The sequence below is a fragment of the Elgaria multicarinata genome, chromosome 2, assembly GCF_023053635.1.
Source record: "Elgaria multicarinata webbii isolate HBS135686 ecotype San Diego chromosome 2, rElgMul1.1.pri, whole genome shotgun sequence".
In the NCBI taxonomy this organism is placed as follows: Eukaryota; Metazoa; Chordata; class Lepidosauria; order Squamata; family Anguidae; genus Elgaria; species Elgaria multicarinata.
This window is the reverse complement of record NC_086172.1, coordinates 49677501-49696932: the sequence shown is the minus strand read 5'-3', so window position 1 is coordinate 49696932 and position 19432 is coordinate 49677501. Positions and strand designations below refer to the sequence as shown.

General features: G+C 38.1%; 1 protein-coding gene across 3 annotated transcripts in view; it reads left to right on the top strand.

The window, feature by feature from the left end:
* TANC1 (tetratricopeptide repeat, ankyrin repeat and coiled-coil containing 1) overlaps window positions 1-19432 on the top strand; it is a 147178-nt gene that overhangs the window by 70448 nt on the left and 57298 nt on the right. For 2 of the 3 annotated variants that reach the window (XM_063116498.1, XM_063116499.1), the window contains exon 4: window positions 14427-14531. In XM_063116498.1, coding sequence (XP_062972568.1) covers window positions 14427-14531 — 105 coding nt within the window. Of the gene's footprint in view, window positions 1-14069; window positions 14277-14426; window positions 14532-19432 lie in introns of those variants that run through there. The other variant, XM_063116500.1, reaches the window with a different exon arrangement.

The following is a 19432-nucleotide window of genomic DNA, read 5'->3' as shown; positions in this document are numbered from 1 at the left end:
ATTTTGAGAAACGTGGCAGTTCAGGGCCAGATTTGGTCCATTCTGAGCTTGTATTTCATGCAAACCCTGCAAAACACCAATACTCAGTGGACTGAATGTAGTTTTATTGCCAAAAGGCTTCTAGATCATTCTGGAAATGATCTTTCTAGATCTGATTTACATTTATTTGCTAAGCTAATCATAATATGATATGGAAAGGGGGAAATGCTATTCAAGTTTGTGATAACACTTCCTGAAAGCTTTTGTTTGTAGCAACAAGTAAATGTCAGTGTTCATATCTTACTAAATAAGGCGTGGCTACTGCCTCCTTTTTATCAGCATACTGAACTCATTCCAGCTCACTAACATCACTTTGACTTCTCCAGGCCCGAGGCTTAAGCATCTGGTGAAGTTTGCCAAGTGCCTGCTATCTGTAGAGAGATAAAATAGTTTTTGGTTATTTCCAATGATACTGCATTGTGAATTCCATTTGTCATTGTAAGGAAGTAGGTAATATCACATATATAAAACCAGAGAGAAGTATGCAAAGATGATATGGTAGGCAGGTATTTATTTATTTATTTATTTTACAGAGTTTAAATATTTTTCCTCTTTACTGCAAACAAGACTTTCAAGCTCTGATTGGTTTCTAGCTTAGTTTGAAAAATTATGAAAATTATTAGCTGATGTGTGTTTTAAAGCATTCTTTTGCCTTGGTGCTTTCATATATTTAGCACACGGGGGTAGGCAAGTGAAACAGTGGCGGGAAGGCAAAGGATGAGTGAAGCCAAGTGACTGGCAATAAGTTAATTGATCCAGTATTCACCTGTTGCATGTGTGAATACTTGTTCAAACGTATATTGGTATTTGCAAATTCTCTCTTCTTGAGGAAAAAGGTTTCGGTGTCTACTGCTGCAATGAAAGGGGAATACAGAAAGTGAATATCTCTATATAAAGACAGTGGAACCATGTGTTCAGGAGGAAGTTAGGGGCGGATCAGGAGAAGGGGGGTGGATGTGGTGGACCGAAAAGGATAGAATTGTGGCGAAAGGATCAAGCATAGGGATGAAATCAGGAGGAGGTAGGTAAAAGGACAAGAGAAATGATGAACAGAGAAAGAGGAAAGCAGAAAGAGTGGAAAGTTGGAGAGGGGTAAAGACTCTTCAACTTTACCCCCTCCCCCTCCCAAAATAAATCCTTTGCAGTTTCCAGATTGTAAGCATAAATTTCACTCTGCAGTGTTTGTTAACATAATACATATATTTACAGTGTTGTTTGAATTTATTTAAAATATTAAATTCAAGATAGGCAGTTTTTGATACATAAAAGTGGGCCTTTCTAGTGACGATGAAAAGACTTCACAATATTTAATACCTATACTTGGATTAACTGTGCTTTAGGAAAAAGGATTTGCTGGCCTTTGAAAAGATGGCCTTGTCAACAAGAATTCATAGCCGTGATGAAATCAGGTCCCAACACCCTTGAGTTGCCAGTATTGATAATCTAAGTCAAGTCAACTGTTTTTATGATGTAGTATATTAGATTTGAATTTATTTCAGTTCGCTCAAATGCAAGTTTTATTATTCAAAACAAACCTTTTATTAAATGAAAACAACAAAATACTCTTTAATGTTTTTAACATTTTTATACTGCAATCCAAAACTCACTTACCTGGGAATAAATGTCATTGAACTCAGTGGGACTTACCTCTGAATAAACATGTGGAAAGCATAGGACTAAATTATTACTGTTTTAATATTTTAATTTTCATTGTTGTATTTATTGTCTTATTTGTTATTTTATTGTTTTATTCTGTTTTGTTTTATGCCTGTAAACTGCCCCAAGACCATCTGCCATTTGGATGGTATATAAATGTAATAAAATAAATAAACACATTTCTGAAACACTACATAAGTTTTCTGTTCATAGATTTTCTGTAATTTTAAAGTATATATGTGTCTGTTTTTAAAAAACTTAGTGATCATTTTAAACTGTCTATAACTCTCCTTTCTACTGCAATTTCGCTTACAATCCAAAATGTCAGCAAAAAGGCACATAAATTAACCAATCTATTTTTTTTTAAAAAAACACAAGTTAGAAACAGAACCACTAGCAGCAAAATTGCAAGCACCTTATGTTTATTACTCACCAAAAGCTCAAAGAGAATAAATTATTTTAATTTGGCATCTAAAAAATAGGATAATAGGTACCCAACAAGCTCTCTTGGGAGGGTGTTTCATAATTGGAATGCCACAAAGAAAAGTCCTTTCCCCCAGTAGCCACCCATGAAACCTCCAAAGGCAGGAGACCCTGGGACTTCAGATTATATTTACATTGCTTTTAATGTGATGGGGCTGGACCGGAAAACATTTCTAAAACATTAAATCATATATAGGTCTGTGTGAGTTCTTTGTGAAATCTAGTACCTGCCAAGTAATCCTAAGAACACAACTTTGCAGTTTTCTTTTAGAATAAATTTCTAATCCTAATGATGTAGCGAATGTTCTCTGTCTCTAGAGAAAATCTGAACTTAGGCTCCAAAATCAAGGTGAGTTGTTCCTTAATTCAATTTTGCCTCCTGCATATCACTAACACAGATGATCAATTCACTGATAAATGTGGGAAAGTCCTACCACTTGATCAGACTCCCAACCTTTACCCAAAATTAGAATGTGTGGCAGGAAAATACTGCTTCATTTGCATTCATTCATATGACAAGGGTATGATGTTATAGCTGTTCAAACAAAATGCTAAGCCATGGTTAGGCTGCTAACACTTTTGCAGCAAAATGGTTATTGAGCATGTTTAAACTGTGGTTATGTAACCACCATGGCTAGGAATAGTCACATGCCACTCTAAGTCATGGTTCACACAACACACTAAGCCATAATGTTTAATTCAAAATGCTTAAGTGCTTCTAAGTCTGATTGTGTTCAGTTGGACCCAGCGAATTAAGCTTATTTTTAAGTCTCCCACTGACATTAGTTAGGCTTAATAGATGTCTTCGTTGTGGCTGAGTTTTGTATTTTCATTGGATTTGGATTTTTCTTTATATTCCAACTTCTTTGGGTTCAGAACAGTTGATTATGGTGTGTGTCCATTCAAACATAACACCAAAAAATGGCTTGGTGTTATGTGATCAAGCCCTTGGCCTTATGTGTTCCCTCCTCCCTTCTCCAGCCCTCTCACATGGCTGTTCGTGAATTGTGAGCCTTCTTTTCAGCAAACCAACTCATGCCAGTTCATGTAGAAGCAGAATCACAAACCAGGTTGCTTTAAAGGCAAGCAGTTTTTAGGTAAATCAGGATATCGAGTCAGGCATCGCTGACTACGCCCAAGGCTCCCCAGGGCTCAATTATGACCTGGGACATTTTTATTTTATGGCAAAATGGCTTAATTATTCAAAGTTTCTTTCCTCTGTTGTGGTGCTCCTTCATTCAGCATGATGATATCCTCATGTAGCATATCCCAGGCAGGGCATTGAGCTACTTTTGAGGGAGCAAAAGCTTTGCAGATGAAATGATGCTTAAAGTTTAGTATATTTTAATATATTCAAAACTTCATATATTCAAGTCCCTTCACTACTCTCGTTATGAAATCCTTTAAAATTTTCATTTGCCACATGTTCCCAGTTAAGAACATAAGAAGAGCCCTGCTGGATCAGACCAAGGGTCCATCTAGCCCAGCACTCTGTTCACACAGTGGCCAACCAGCCATCAGCCAGGGATGAATAAGCAGGACATGGTGCAACAGCACCCTCCCACCCATGTTCCCCAGCAACTGGTGCACACAAGCTTACTGCCTTGAATACTGGAGATAGCACACAACCATCAGGGCTAGTAGCCATTGATAGCCTTTGCCTCCAGGAATTTATCCAACCCCCTTTTAAAGCCATCCAGTTGCTTTTTGTTGCTGAGAAATCCCTGAAAATATAGTCTATGCAGCTCTTCTTACATTGCTATAGTGTGTCTGAATACACCCTTGAGGAGGAGGAGTGACTAGTTTTAAACTAGCTAAAGGAAAAGATGACCTCAGTGCTGAGTTTCCCCTCTTCCTGCAACTGAAAAACATTTAAAGGGAAGCTGTGCAAATCCAAATAACGTAATTACTATTCATTTTGATATTGTCATTTTACCATCTCTTGTTTATTAATCTAATCCTGATTTTAAATGGTTGCCTATTATTATTCTAGTTTACTGTATCTAATTATAGTATTGCTTGCTGTAAAGAGGCCAGAACAAATGTCTTTTGAAAGGATGTGGTTTGTGTTTCAGATGGAGTGCATTTTAGAGTTACTTTCAGAGACTTGTGCTGCTTTTTTATTTATGTTCAAATGAGTATTGAAGGAGCACCCTCTGCTGGTATTTTAGACTTAAACCTTTTATTTTTAGATTGATGAAAACCAGATATGTCTTTTTTGTCCTTTTTGTATGTGTCTCATTTGTCTATGCATTGTAAAATGTACAAATATTAATTCAAGAGTTGTTTTGCTGCCCTCTCCTTTTATCAGAATCTGAAACTGTAAACAGGGTATGCCAAGTAAAGAGGATAAACTTTAGCATGGTTTGTGAGTCAAATTCTTAACTGCATACACCCTGTTTGTCTAATACCAAAAGAGTGAAAATTAGTAAGCGTGCCAACTTAAAAAGAAACATTTCTTAATGCAGATCACTTGTCTCTTAACATCTTTTTAAGTACTGCACCATACTTAGAGACTGTGTGCTTTTACCTCAAGTGGGGATTGTAATCTGAATTAATAATTGTAGGAGTTATTTAACGAGGCGAGTATGATGGTGTGAACTTACGTATGTGGCATTAAGGATTTCAGCTGGCTTCAGCTGTGTTGATATTGAGAAATAAAGGCACACTCCTGTAAAGGTTTTATCTACTTGAAAACCTTGATGTGCATATGTAAACCAGCTGGAAGCTCGTGAAATGAGAGCTTATCTGTTGCTTATCCCAAAATAACACTCCTTGATTTGCTTTCATCCTTGAATCTGTTTAGACAATCAAAGGGTAAATCCAAAGTTGACATCATTTAAATGTGCTCAAATAAATGCAACCATTATTTGCTCACCTTGCTTTTATTATCTTGAAGAAACGGACAATATATTACCATCAGTACTTTTCACTCATCATGTACGAGGCGAATGTGTTGTCAGCGCCAGCACTGAAAAGGATACAGCGTGCTAAGGAATGACTACATTCAAGATATAAGCTCATTCCTTAAGTTCTGTGTCTTCCCAGCATCCTTAACACTGAGAGAAGCTTTAATGACAGAAGGGAAGCCAACTTCGCTTACTGTGGGTATATGATGATGGTAGTGGAAATCTGATTTTTTGATTATAAGAACATAAGTAGTGCCATGCTGGATCAGACCAATGATCCATCTAGTCCAGCACTCTGTTCACACAGTGGCCAACCGGCTGTCGACCAGAGACCCACAAGCAGGACATGGGTGCAACAGCATGTGTTCTAGAATCTTGGGCTTTTTCCCCCTTTCAAAGCCAAGTAAGAACTTTAGATTGTATTGCAAACTGCCTAAGATCTGCCTGACTTTTGACAACACATCTGCCTCTGGCCCTCTTGATTCTCTATGGTGGGCCATACTCAGTCCCTTCCCATTTTGGACCCCATACTTATTTCTCACCCAATTGCATTTGCAACCACTTACCCTCCGCCTTCTGGTTCTGGATCTGAACCACCCAGAACCTGACCTTTGCTTAGGGCTGACAGTAGCTCATGTAACTTGCTCTGGTGATAGATGCACAAGTTCCACTTTGAATATTAATCACACAAATCATTTGTACTTCGTCTCCTCTCCTCTCTTTCCCTCCACCCCCACTTCTTGAAAGTTTCTGAAGCTACCTTAGTTTATTGTATGCTCCTTTTGGGGGGAAACTGTCCCCTTCCCTTTGTAGAATTCTAACCAGGATTGTACCGTCCCAGAATCCAAGTCTTGGGGGAAATGATCATGCAATTGAGTCTTGGGGAAAATGTTCATACCATGGAGCATCACATATAGTCTGATCCTTGGCCCACGAGGCTGTAGTGGAGGGCGCACAGCAGGGTGTGTGGCGCAGTATATACATGCTGATCTTTTTCCCCTTTATAAAATCATTTGAAATGTATTTGAAGCAGGCCAGCATAATTTTTGCCTTATCTGGTTGAAAACAGGACATAAGCAAGGTATCATTACTCGACTAGATATTTCAAGGCCTGGGGGTGGGTTGGGAGGAAAAGTTTAATGATAAGATTTTTTTAAAAAAATAAAATCCTTCCTCCCCCCCCCCCAAGGCCTGTATTGGAAACATTGGGCGAAGCCTCCTGTTAAATATTTTAGAATGATGAGTAAAACACTTTTAAAACAATGTTTTAAATAATACTATTACAGCCAGCTCATGCTGCTGATCTCTTAAATCCAAAACTGAACAGTAGCAATGTTAACGAAGATAGCATTGCTACTGTAGGTTTAATAAATAACTGATGTTCTTGGCATCTGATAAAAGTACTTTCAAATGTTTCAGAATACAGAACATCTTTAAGTATTGTCCCGGAAGTACAACCTGGGGCCGTGCCAGGCATATTGCTCCTGTAATACACTAGTAAGGCAAGGCCTTTGAACAGTGTAGTCTCTGAAACTTCTTGCTTAACTTTTCTCAGATTCTCCATCTTCCACATCAAGTAAAATAAACTGATGAATGTTTTAAAATATACAGACAAAATCAAGATGCAATCTAAACGTGAAAGAATAAGGACACCTGTGGAACTTACTATTTCTGAAGTCCATGAAGCCCAGAATGCAAATTTAGAATGTGGAACAATGGATCTATCAGACATTGGTTATGATAAATCAACTTGAGTTATGCTAGAATTTTCAAGGATACATTATTTACTTGGATGAAGTGGGATATAAATTAATTAAATGAATATGGGTTCAGCATTCTTCTATACATTACTCAGAAGCTTGTCCCACTATGTTCAGGGAGTTTCATTTCCAAGTAAGGGTAGGTAGGACTACAGTCATTCTTTGTGTGGTGATGATATCCTATTCCTTATTATAAAGTTCAACTAAACAGCCAAATATATTGTTGCTGCTTACTTCTTAATTTATCTTCTAAAAGTAAGAATGTATTCTGTTTCTGGATGATAATATTCAGATCCATGCACTGTTTCTAAACCCAATTAATAAAACCATTTTTTTTTTAGTAAAGCAAACAACACAAACCTTTCTAGAGTATGATCTTACATGCTACATTATACACAACACACATCATGGTCTTATAGTAAATTTAGGTTTGAAAAGAAAGTTGTATTGTATATCAATTCAGTTTTTCCTTAAGCTGTCATTAAAAACAAAAACACCAGCGGTAGAAGAAAGATTTCAGAAACCTAATATTGCTATTCTTGTTAGGTGTTTAATGCAGACACATTTTTATTTATTTATTTATTTATTTATTACATTTCTATACCGCCCAATAGCCGAAGCTCTCTGGGTGGTTCACAAAAATTAAAATCATAGTAAAACAATCAACAGGTTAAAAGCACAAATACACAATACAATATAAAAATCACAACCTGAATAAAAACCACGCAGCAAAATTGATATAAAATTAAAATACAGAGTTAAAACAATAAAATTTAAATTTAAGTTAAAATTAAGTGTTAAAATACTGGGAGAATAATAATTTTTTGTTGGTTTTTTTTGCAGTCCTAGGCTGATTGCAAAATTAAAAAAATGTTATATTGAGACACAGGTGAGTTGCTTTATATGGATAGTGCTGCATTCAGCAAAAATAGGTCACAAGTATAGCGGCCAGAGTTAAAGCCATTCTTTTAGTAATCTGTGCCAAATCACTCTCTAATACAAGTCACATTCAGATGTCATATTTCCAGTCTTTCAAACTCTGCTCTCAGGACCCAGTTTCTTAAGCCATAGTTTGCTGTAGTCAAACTATGATGGCGAACTGTGGTTTGAGTGGACCCTCTAAACCAGAAATGCATATTAGGACAAGATGAAAGAGTGTTTGATGTTGTTGCTGATTCCAGTCCTCTAAACCATGGAAGAAAATGGTCCTCTTTTATTAAATGAACAGCATGTGCTAGAGGATTGTGGAGTTTGTTTACCTACTTTATAGAGCTTCTAAAAATTCACAGATGAAAGGAGACAGGTACCAACAATGACCAGTGTTGATTTACTTTTTTGTGTGAATTAAACCTACTTTATGTAAAGAAAGAAGAAATAATTGTCATGTTTAGACTAGTTAGTACTTGGTATAAGGAAGAGGAAGATGTGGCATTTTCATAAGAACTTTATTGGCTGCCAGGCTGACCTACAGAATAAAAGCTGTTCTATTTTACACCTTAGGGGTGACATTTGTGTTCCAGCATGGATGATTGCTGAAATAAAACCTGCATGCATTAAAAAAACCCCAACGACTAATAACTCACAGGCAAGAATGTAAGAACACAGTGTTCAGTATAATATGAATTCAGAGTACAGGAGGATTATGGATTATTTAATTTTAAAATCCTCTTTGGTTAATTCCAGCCTGTCTTTTATGTTTTATGTGTGTGTTTGTGAGCTGAATTATGAATATTAAGTATTTTTAATAGAATTCTAGAATAGTAGGAATAAAAGGAAAGTGAAGCTTATGTAGCCCACTGTACCAGCATAGATGTGATCACAGGGAGGAAGAGGAGTTAGCAAAACGATGTAGTCTTGAGGGACTATGTGGAGGACACACTACTGCTTGTCAGCAGGTTCCTCTTCCTTACATTTATTGCCAGGTAGTTGTTGTTTTTAAGTAACCATGTTTACAAAACAAATACTTGGTCTTTTTTATGGCAGTTTCAGTGGGCATGGTAGCCTTCTTAGTATTTTTTGGCAGGGAATTTAAAGTACTTATTTCGATCTTTAAAGCCTTAAATGGTTTAGGACCAAATTACTTAAACGACGACCTTCACCCATATCAGCCTGCCTACACTTTAAGATTAGAAAGAGAGGGCCTAATCATTGTCCACCCATGAGAGCAATTAGGTGGGCGATTGTGATGTTTTACTGTTTATTGCAAATTGTATAGGATGTAAGTATTTGTAATGTTTTAATGATTATTGCTATTTAGGATGTAAGTGCTGGTTGGACTTTGGATGGTAAGTGGTTAATGCTGTTGGGAGGGGGAGCGAGTGAAAGGAATGTGAAGTGAATGCTGATTGGCTGGTAGTTCAAAGGTTTGAATTAGCAGTGAGAGGGAGGAGTTAGGAAAGAGCAGTAGTATGTGGAGAGAGAGAGAGAGAGAGAGAGGGAGGTGAGAAGAGTCTGGATTTCCCTGCATAAGGGGTTAGTACAGAGTAGGATCAACATGTTTTATTTTGGGGGGGGGGAGTGAAAGGGAGGAGATAGTGTAGATTAGTGGGTAGATTAAGCAGTGTTACAGTATATCTGGAACTGTACTGAAACAAACGAGTGATATGACAAATGAAACCAGCTTTGTAAACTGCACAAACTTATTTATTGTTAAATAAAAATTCTTCTGTTTCACAAACTGAATTGGATTCTTGAAGTCCTTGAGGTAAGGTACAGTGTTCTATGGTGGCAGGGGTGAAGGACAAGGGTGAATAGAGAGTGCTGGGCTGGTTGCTGTGAGGCCAGAAAAGGTTCAGTGAGTCACAGAGTCAGTGAGCAGCATTCTGATGACTTATCCCATAGTTGAGATCCTTTGATTACAGGAAAGAATAAAGGAAGCTCAAAGGGGGTCATCACAGTGATCACATGTGAGAAGGCCTTCTCTGCAATGGCCCCACACCTTTGGAACAAATTGCCATCAGAGGTCCACTATGCTCTGTCATTGCAGGCTTTTAAGAAGGCCTTGACAACATACTATTTTAGCTTCTCTTGATATGACGTCTGTTGCTGTGGTTTTTTCCATTGTTTCTTCTGGTTTTATTGTTGGCTTTTATTATGGTTTTTATTGCCATTTTGTTGTGCTTATGTTTTTATCGCTTTTAATATTTTATCTGTTTTTATGTATTGTTTTGACCTGCCTTGGGAGGGTTTCTGCCTTGAAAGGTGGCCAAAAATGTTTTAAATAAATAAAAATAAATTGGATCAGACCAAAGGCCTATCTAGTCAGCATTCTTTTTCCACAGTGGACCACCAGATGTCTATGGGAATCCCACAAGCAGAACATGAGCGCAAAAGCACCATCTTGCTTGCATTTCCCAGCAACTAGTATTCAGAGGCATCTCTGATACTTGAGGTACTGTATAGGAATCATGACTAACAGCCATTAATAGCCTTATTCTCCATGGAACCTCAACTGCATATTGAAGACAGTACCAGTAGATGTAAGTGGCAGCTGCTTGTCCTCTTTCTATACATACTTTCAGATATGCAGCCTGGGAATGTGAACAGAATTCTTGGAGGTGTGAGGTTGATCACATGTGCACTTGATCCTTGCCTTGGTCGACTGATAACAGCCTGGAATAGGTTGGCCAATTGGGTAACAGAGCTGTTAAATGCAACCTTGAAAGAGGGTGCAATTCCAATAGTATTGTCATGTAGCAGCCTCCCAAGGGGGTGACAGTCACTGCTAGTAGAAGCACTGGGGACTTTGGTATATGTTTGCTTCCTCACTCCAAAGAATCACCATGGGGGCGGGCACTTTGGCCCAGCCCTAATTCAGCAATCAGATTGAAATTGATCCAGATGATCAGTCTTGTCTCAGAAATATATGGAAATATATGCCCAAGCACCTTGCCCCAAAATGGGATATTTGATATTGGTTGGTAATTATCTAGGATAATAGATCTAATGAGAGCTTTTCTACCATTTCCTTCAATACTACAATAGTTGTTTCGCTGCCAGAAGGAGTGAAATAGGTGGAGGGAAAAAGGTAGGCTCACCCCCAATTCTTCTCAGCCACTTATGGATGGACTGGATGCGGGGAGTCTGTTTGAATGGCACCAGGACGTAGGGGTGTGTGTGTTGGTACTGTGAGTCCAATCCTTCCAGTTTCAGAATCTTCCATCCTATTCAAATGAGGCGGTCAAGGTCTTGGATCTTGGATCGTATTGAATATATGCTAACAAATTGTGACAATATTGACAAGATGAGAATGCTTCTGGTTGGTTTACTAATCCTGGGATAGGGATAAAGTCTGTTTGGGGCCAGGTGGCACTCTTTCTGAAGAACTGGGTCCACATCTTGAGAGTGCTCCTCCTGGATCCACTGTCACTCTTGGATGGCCAGGTGGTGACTGTGGCTAGATGTGCTGTTGCCAAGCCTAGTCTGGTGTACCAGCTGTGCCTGTTCCTGAAGAAGGGACAACTGGCTTTAATCACAAATCTCTTAGTTATTTCAAGGTTGGTTTACTGTAGCATGCTGTGCATGGATCTGCCTTTGAAAAGTGTTTGGAAAGTCCAGATTCGAAAATGAGGCAGTGAGAGTTCTAACCAGAGCCAGTTTTGCAAAGCATGTGTCTTCATTGTTCTATCTACGTTGGGTTCCAGTTTATTTTCAAGGTGAAATCTAAGTACTAGTTACTAATTTTTAAAACCCAATCAGCTTGGGATGAAGTTATTGAAGGTCAGTCTCCTCTTGCACAATCCTGCCTATCCACTTGCCTGTGAAACTCCCTGCCCTGTGACATTAGAATGGCCCCTTCGCTTGTGGTCTTTAGATCCCAGACCAAAATATTTTTACTTAAGCAAGCTTTTGATCTGAATGGTGCCTGAATCTTGCTGAAGTATATTATGCTTCGGATTACTTGCGGTATTGTTTGGTTTGATTGGTTGTGTTAACTGTTTTGAGCATCATATTGTGAACTGGGAAGGTAGGATATACATGTTTTAATGAATAAATATAATAAGAATATGAAATAAAATCAATAATGAGCTCTGAAGGAGAAGATAATCTATCATTAGTCCAATTGTATAGATCATCCTTCTCTAATCTGATGCCCTCCAGGTGTATTGGACAAAAACTCCCATTAGCTCCAGCCTCCCACCCCCACACGTACCCAGCTTTAGTTTGCACACAATTATCATTTCCACTTGTATATATCTTCATTTTATGCTTCCACAACTGTTCTGGGATGCACATTGCATATTCCAGCAATGCATGCCTAAAATAGTTAAATGCCTATGCTTTTAACCTCGTTTTAATATTCACTTGTAGCTTTTATTTGTATGCATAGCCCACCTAATTCTGTTCTGTATATACATACACACATTTATAATGTGCTTTATAATTTCTCTTGGCCTACTTTTACCTATTGAGTTCCACACAGATCTATAATACAGCATTTGCTGAGTAGTATCTCCAAACTTGAGCAACTGAAATTTTTATAGCTACCATTTACTGGAAAGTAGGGTGTCTTAATTATTTACAAAGCAATCATATGCACCAGTTACGCCTGCTGGATAGGATAGGATTGTTTCTAAATCCCACTGTACCGGTGCAATTAAAGCTTCAACTGCATAGTGAATAAAAGGACTGGGGGGAAATGGAAACATCTTACTAGAGCATGAATGTGTCATACAGTTACCTGAGTGAGACTGTAACTATGAGCCACACATTCTGTGCGTGTCATGTTGTGTGTATGTCTTTTTCTTCTCAGCCCTGTAGCCAGCTATCAAGCCTGGAATGTGTTGTATGTTAAGACTATGTAACTCCACTGATCTCTGTTTCTCATTGATCCCATTCAGTACTAATCTATATAGCTGGGATTCTTGGGTACATTGCCTGGGGGAGGGGAGAGAGCATGCTATTGGTTAGGTCCCTCTGATACTACAAAGATACATTATGCATTTTTTGTCTGGTTGTAGCTGTGTACTTTGGCATGAGACACTTATATTATAGCCTGCTAGCTTTCTCTCTTTTTGATCTAAAATCATTCTACCCAGCAGTTTTTCCAAAAGGTAATCCTTGTACCCAGGAGTAAAACTTTCTCATATACCTCTTGCTTCCCATTGCATTACCCTTATCCACTGAACTAACAGGGTCTTTTGGTGTAACCTTCAGCAAGCTGCTTATGGTGAGCATTTTCCTTAACCCTCTCCATTGCAAACTGCTTGTTACCATCACACTGACACCATTAAGAATGTGGTATTGGTACCATAGTGGGACTTGTAGCCTTCATCTCTGGGTTCTTCATGTAAGCCCTTCAGTGCTAGGCTATGGAATCCTGTGCTGGGGGAGGCACTGTAAGCTGCTCTTGGGAATGTGATTGTGCATTGTAAATATGAAGGAGTGTGGCTGGGCTCTGTGATTAATTGATGACATTCCAGTTGATGCCGTAGGTTTGGTGTCTTTTCTACATGAGTACTTGGAGTGCAATGTTGGGATTGGTGGGTAGTGGTGGAGTTGCCAAGAGTGGGGGGTTGTTAGTGCTGGTTTGGATCTCATTTCTAATAGTATTGTTTCATTGTGTTACCGTCTCTGCTACAGGGAGTGAATAGAATTGTGACCTATGAAACTAGGATCATAGGATAGGTCTGTTAGCTTTTTTTAAAAAAAGCAATTCCCTCACTATTTGGAGCCTCTCTCTTAAGAACCCTTAGATGGCAGCATCGTTCTCGTTATGGTGCTATTTTAGAGACTGGAATTTCTATTGTGCATTTAATGTTTCCTGCAGTTGTTGCACTCGGTAAAGTATTCTTCCATTAATAATTTAAATACTGAAATGAAAGTAGTAAATTCATTTTCTTACGTACGATGAACTTGTATGATGAACTGATTCCCATCTTAACCCCAAAATGAAATAAATGCTTATAAAATGCCAAGTATGTTTCAATTTAATTTCAGGTATCAGTTAGTAAAGTTGCTCTTGCCTTCCTTTCTTTTAAAAATGAACATATTGAGAGCGAGCTGCCAAAGAGATTTTTCTCCTCTCCCCTGCCCCCTTACAATCAACATTGTGCGTCATTCGCTTGGGCAAAAATACTGTACTCAGTAATATATAAAGCTGCTGGACGAGGGTATTTAGTGTTAAATGTTGCAAGCTGTCTGCTTTGTAATCCTTGCCTCCCAGCTTCAAAGATTATACTAGTAAACAGGGTTATCTTCAAACTGAGGTGGAAAACAGAGGTTCTGCCTAGAGAGGCTAACTCCAAAGCTGTGTGGGTTTTGACCATGTCAGAGTCACCCTCTTTACATATGCTGGAGGCTGCTTCAGAAGCATCACAGCAAGGAAACTGCTTTTGTTCCACAGCAGAGTTTACATTCCAAAAAGTGAGCTTGACTAGAGCTTGCTGTTGCTGCTTTCTCCCCCTGACAACAGACTGCAAGAGTGGAAGTACGAGAGAGTTCACGGTCTTTATTATAGCATGTGTAGTGTGTGCTGCCTGCACCACGTATCTTTGCGTTTAGAGTTGTTTAAGACCACTGCGTGTATTCTGAAATTTGTGTGCCATCTGGAAGAATAGTAAGATCTTTCCTGTTTCAGGTCCCATCAGGAAGCCCAAGTACGTGGAAAGTCCCCGGATACCAGGAGATGCAGTTGTCGTTCCAATGAGGAAAGTCTTGGAGCCGACTGAACACAACCAGAATGGTAAGCAAGTGTGTTTGGAGTGGTTTTAACTTCATTTAATGGGCTGTGACTTGAAAGGGAAATGGTTATTAAAACCAGCAAGAATTAAGTCTTTTCTGCAAAATGGTTTAGCAGATCTTGTGATATGTGATGTACTGTGCCTAGCAGCCTGGAGTCTTGGAATAATGTATGCACAATCTTCAAGGAAAATTAAGTATGAGAGTTGTGGGTCACTTTTAATGTGAGAGGCACGTTGGAATTTAGTTCTTGAACTTGCTTTCAGGTTTTCAAATGAGAGTGTTCTACTTATGCCGTGTTAAAGTGATGTGCCTTGCCACTGCAGTGAAAAGCTTGCTAAATCAGACAGCAAATAACAATAGATGACTTGTGTTGGCAAGGCTGGTAACAGCCCGACCCAGGAGTTAATTGGTATTCTTGAAAAGTTCCAAGTTCATTAAATTTGACTACAACATAACAAAGTGCAGTTTCAATGAATGTCAGTGCGAAATGACAATCAAGACACCCTGTAAGTAGTTGTACAATAATGAGGATTTCATATTCACTGTGATATTTTAGATTTACAGCCTAATTGACACCAGTAGAATCAACATATAACAGCAAGCTAAATTGGATATTTTCCTTGTTTTTCTGATGCTTTGACTCTGAGATTGGAGTTCTCAAAATCTTTTCCTGTGGAGGTGCAGACAGTTTCTAGGAGAGATGAACATCCCTCTCTGGCACCCTTTTCCAATTTTTGTGTATATCTAGATTGGGAGGCAGAGTATGCCCTGCTTCTCCTATGTTCATCTCGGCCTAATACGTACAACCTAAATTTTGTGTCTGCCTACATGGGTTTTTTTCACTCTAGATCTTAACTTCCAGAATTAGAAAGGCTATTACATTTCAGAGTGAAAGTTTGAAGTATGTTTTGTCTCTCTAATACATTTGTTGTCTTGAGGTTTTTCCTCCGAACTTTGAGTTATTTTTGTCAGTAATGATAGATTACTTAAATATTACTTTTTTTGTTTAAAAGGAGAGGCATCTTTTGCAAATGAAGCATTGTAGTTAATAGTTGATAAGAACGGTTTCTTTTCCCATCACCCCTCAAGCCCACTGGTTAGTGATTCTCCTTCAGCAAGTGGATCTTGGCTTTCTGAGCCAGAAAGGTTACTAAAGAGCATCATATAAACCCCGAGAAACTGATCACTGTTTGCTAGTTTAGGTGGCTTAAGTCTCTATCCTCTTGCTCCCATATGGCAGCAAATTTCACTGCTACTTGGCCACTAGCCTGCACACTATGTCCAGTTTAAAAATTAAAATAACAAAATTAGAGATAGAACAGGAACAAAATGCTTAGCATTTTAAGCCCTTCCTGACTAAAAGATATGTACCATGTGTGACTAAGGGCCACATCAGTGGTACAGTTTTGTTTGCCTACACAAATGGATTCTGATTATTATTCTACAGTAACTAGTAGTATCATCAGAGAATAATTCTAATTTTTTTAGTAGATCCTTAATAGATGGATTCAAGCAAACAGGTGAGATCAAATAACTTGTGGTTTATTTTTTTAATACCTGGGATGTTTGTTTCCATCCTCCTTCGTCCACTTTCTTCCTGAATCCCAGATGCCTTTGCAATGCTGAAGTACTGGCATATAGAACTGCTGATTATTTTTGTACTGTTCTTGCCCACCGCCTCTACAATGTGGCAGAATAATTCATGAACAACCCACAGTTCTGAGTTCACATGTTACAACCTATGGTTTAAACAACCCAGATTTCACAAACAAGCAGAAAACCATTGGTTCTCTTGTTGGATTGTTCATAGTTAACTAACCATGGGTTCGTACAACACAATCCAGAATTCAGCAACCTATACCAAGAGTTAGCATTATGAGTGAACCCAGCCATTATGGTCATCCTGTATAGGAGATAATGGTGGGAGAGTCATTTGTCACAAAAGTTCAAGAAAATTTGTTACTCCTGAGACTTTTTTTAACACATCAACCGTAATAAAAAATGTTGGTGGCCATATCTGTATTCACCTGGATCATATAAGATATTTGTATACAAAAGCAGGTACGTTTATTTATTTATTTATTTATTGCATTTCTCTACCGCCCAAAAGCTGAAGTTATCTGAGCAGTTCACAAAAATTAAAACCATAAAGTACTATTTAAAGTATACAACTTAAACCACAATATAAAAACACAATATAAAAGTACAATGAGAATAAAATCTAAAAGTATACAGGGAAGGTTGGGACTGCACACTTGGACAAGAATGCATTGTGTGAACTCTTCAACTACTCCAATAAAGTTTCTGAAGGCAAACTAATACTTCATGTTTGAAGCACATTATTTTAAATTGTGTGTATGGAAAATTCATACAGAGGGAAAAAATGGAATGCATTGTGGGATAGGTGTCCATTTAAAACAATATCAATTAAAAATAATGTTAAAATTGACCCACAGATTTTCCACCTAGGAATTTATCAATGATTTGCCCAGGGACATCCCCAGAGTGTTGGAGGGGATGCTCAGGCACAGAAACATATGTACATATGTGGTGGTCCTGCCCAAAGGTAAATAATTTCTGGATATCAGTGTTCCTAGGGACTAGTTCAATAACCAGACAATGGGTTCACCCATCTCCACACCTAGCCTTGCTAAATTTATGTATAGGATTAGATATCAACCTGCTAAGTAAGGAATTAGTAAGTCATCTATTGTTAGCAGCAAGATGGTTGATAGCCAAGCTTTGGAAAGATGGTAAAGGGCTCTATATTGAAAACTGGCATCAGAGAGTTTAGCAGATCGCTCTTTTAGAAAGATTGACTCAAAAGCAAAGGACCGCATGAGGACAATTACATGAAGACAAATTTGAAAGGGTATGGAGGAAATTCATTGATTTTGTAAATAGAGCAGAACATGGGAGAATACCTCCGTCAGCATATACAGGGCTATGGAGAACATAGGTCTAAGGAAATGAGGTCCCGTTCCTAACAAGGGTGAAAGAAAAGGGTGATCCAGGATTTAGGAGGGAGGAGTAAGGAGTAAGGAAACAAAGTGTTCTAAGCAAGTTAATGATTAGTAATATTAAATCCAGGTGGGAATTGGAATTGAATGTAAATGTATGACTTATTATTTGACTTATGTAACCAGAACTAAAGAACAATAAAAAAATGTTTGTATGGAAATCACCAGTATAAATATTGAATTTAACTCTTAATGCATCTGTCTCATGTTTTGAGAACCGTTTAACATAATCACTTGTATGTATTAAATAATTTTAATAAAGACAAAATAGTGCACAAGGCACACAACTACTATAGTATAAATGTTAAAGTCAAAGACGGGGTGAACAGTTATAAAGAACTGAAGGTTTTATAACAAGAACAAAAATTCAGCATTATTGTAACAAAAACAATCTTTAGCAGATAACATAAAAGTTATAAACAATTGCAATGTTGCAATTTTAAAACACAAAGCAGTTTACTCTCTTTTTAAAGTGCTAGTTAGTTATTTACTGCTGTTAGCTTTAAAAAAAATTATTGGCCCACACTACTTAGGTAGAATTTCCAAATGGTTAGTGTTCTGGGCAGGTAACAACAGAATTGTGATTTCTGATTTTTTACATCAGGGATGAGTAACCTTTTTCCTGTCAGGGTCCCCATTACCCTTGGCGAAACCTGTTGGAATCCACATTCCAGCAATGGGCAGGGCTGTAGCTAAAAGTGGGTGGAGTTACAGATATGACTGTTACACTTTCCTCTGTTAAACATATAATGGGGAAAAAGACATTTGCATCCAGGCATTGTCCTTACCCAACTTTTCAAGGTACCCTCCATCAGCTTTGTAGTTGGGGGACAAAGCAGGGAGGAGTAAATCCATTCTCTTCTGCTGCCCCTTACGCCTGGAACGCTCTTCCAGAACATTTGCGAATTACAAGTTCAATCCCAGTTTTTAAAGCTCAGCTAAAAACTTTTCTTTTTTCTAAAGCTTTTAAAACTTGATTTTGATCTTTTATTCTGTTAGTTTTACTCTACCCTGTGCCTGTTTGGTGCATTCTCTTCCCCTTCTTATTGTTTTATTATGATTCTATTAGAATGTAAGCCTATGCAGCAGGGTTTTGCTATTTTTATTGTTTTACTCTGTACAGCACCATGTACACTATATAAATAAATAAATAACAACAACATAGAATCGGGGTGGAGAGAACCTGGAGGAATGGATTGATAGGCTTGGCCTATTAGCTGGAGATTTCTCAGCCCTGTTTTACATCCTGAGGAAGCATGAACTTATTTCCTGGCAATAATGTATATTCTGAATATATCCTGAATATCTGTAATTCAAATGTCTCTCTCTCATTGAGGTTTCAGTCTCAGTATTCTCTTTATGTCAGTTTTGTTCAGGCATCTACATTGACAATTCCCAAATGGAAGATTAGGACTCACAAGTTTATTGAGCCCTTGCCATTAGCACTTAAAGCAAGAAGTGAGGAAAATGCAGGAAAATGGGCTTTAACATGTCTTCCAAGGCAATTGTTCCTATTAAAGTTTGTGGCCCTGGAATTATGCTTATAGAAGTATTAAGATCACTGGTCATACCAAAGATGGGTCGTCACGTTTGCACTTGACATTTACAACTTTTCCATAATACACAAAGGCAGTTCACATATCTAAAACCAAGTATTTAAACACAGCCCTGGCGGCTGCAGTTGCCCAGAACTACTGTGTACATATTTGTGACATGTCACATGCTCCTTCAGCACCCCTATTTCAGGCAAGCCATGCTGCAAAGGCATTTGGGATACTGAGGTGTGGAGGGGAGGGTCAAAAGAGGAAGGAAATAATAGTGCTGGATTTGCAGAGGTTAAGAAAACAAACCATAGTTTATTAGAACCTCTGCCAGGCAAACT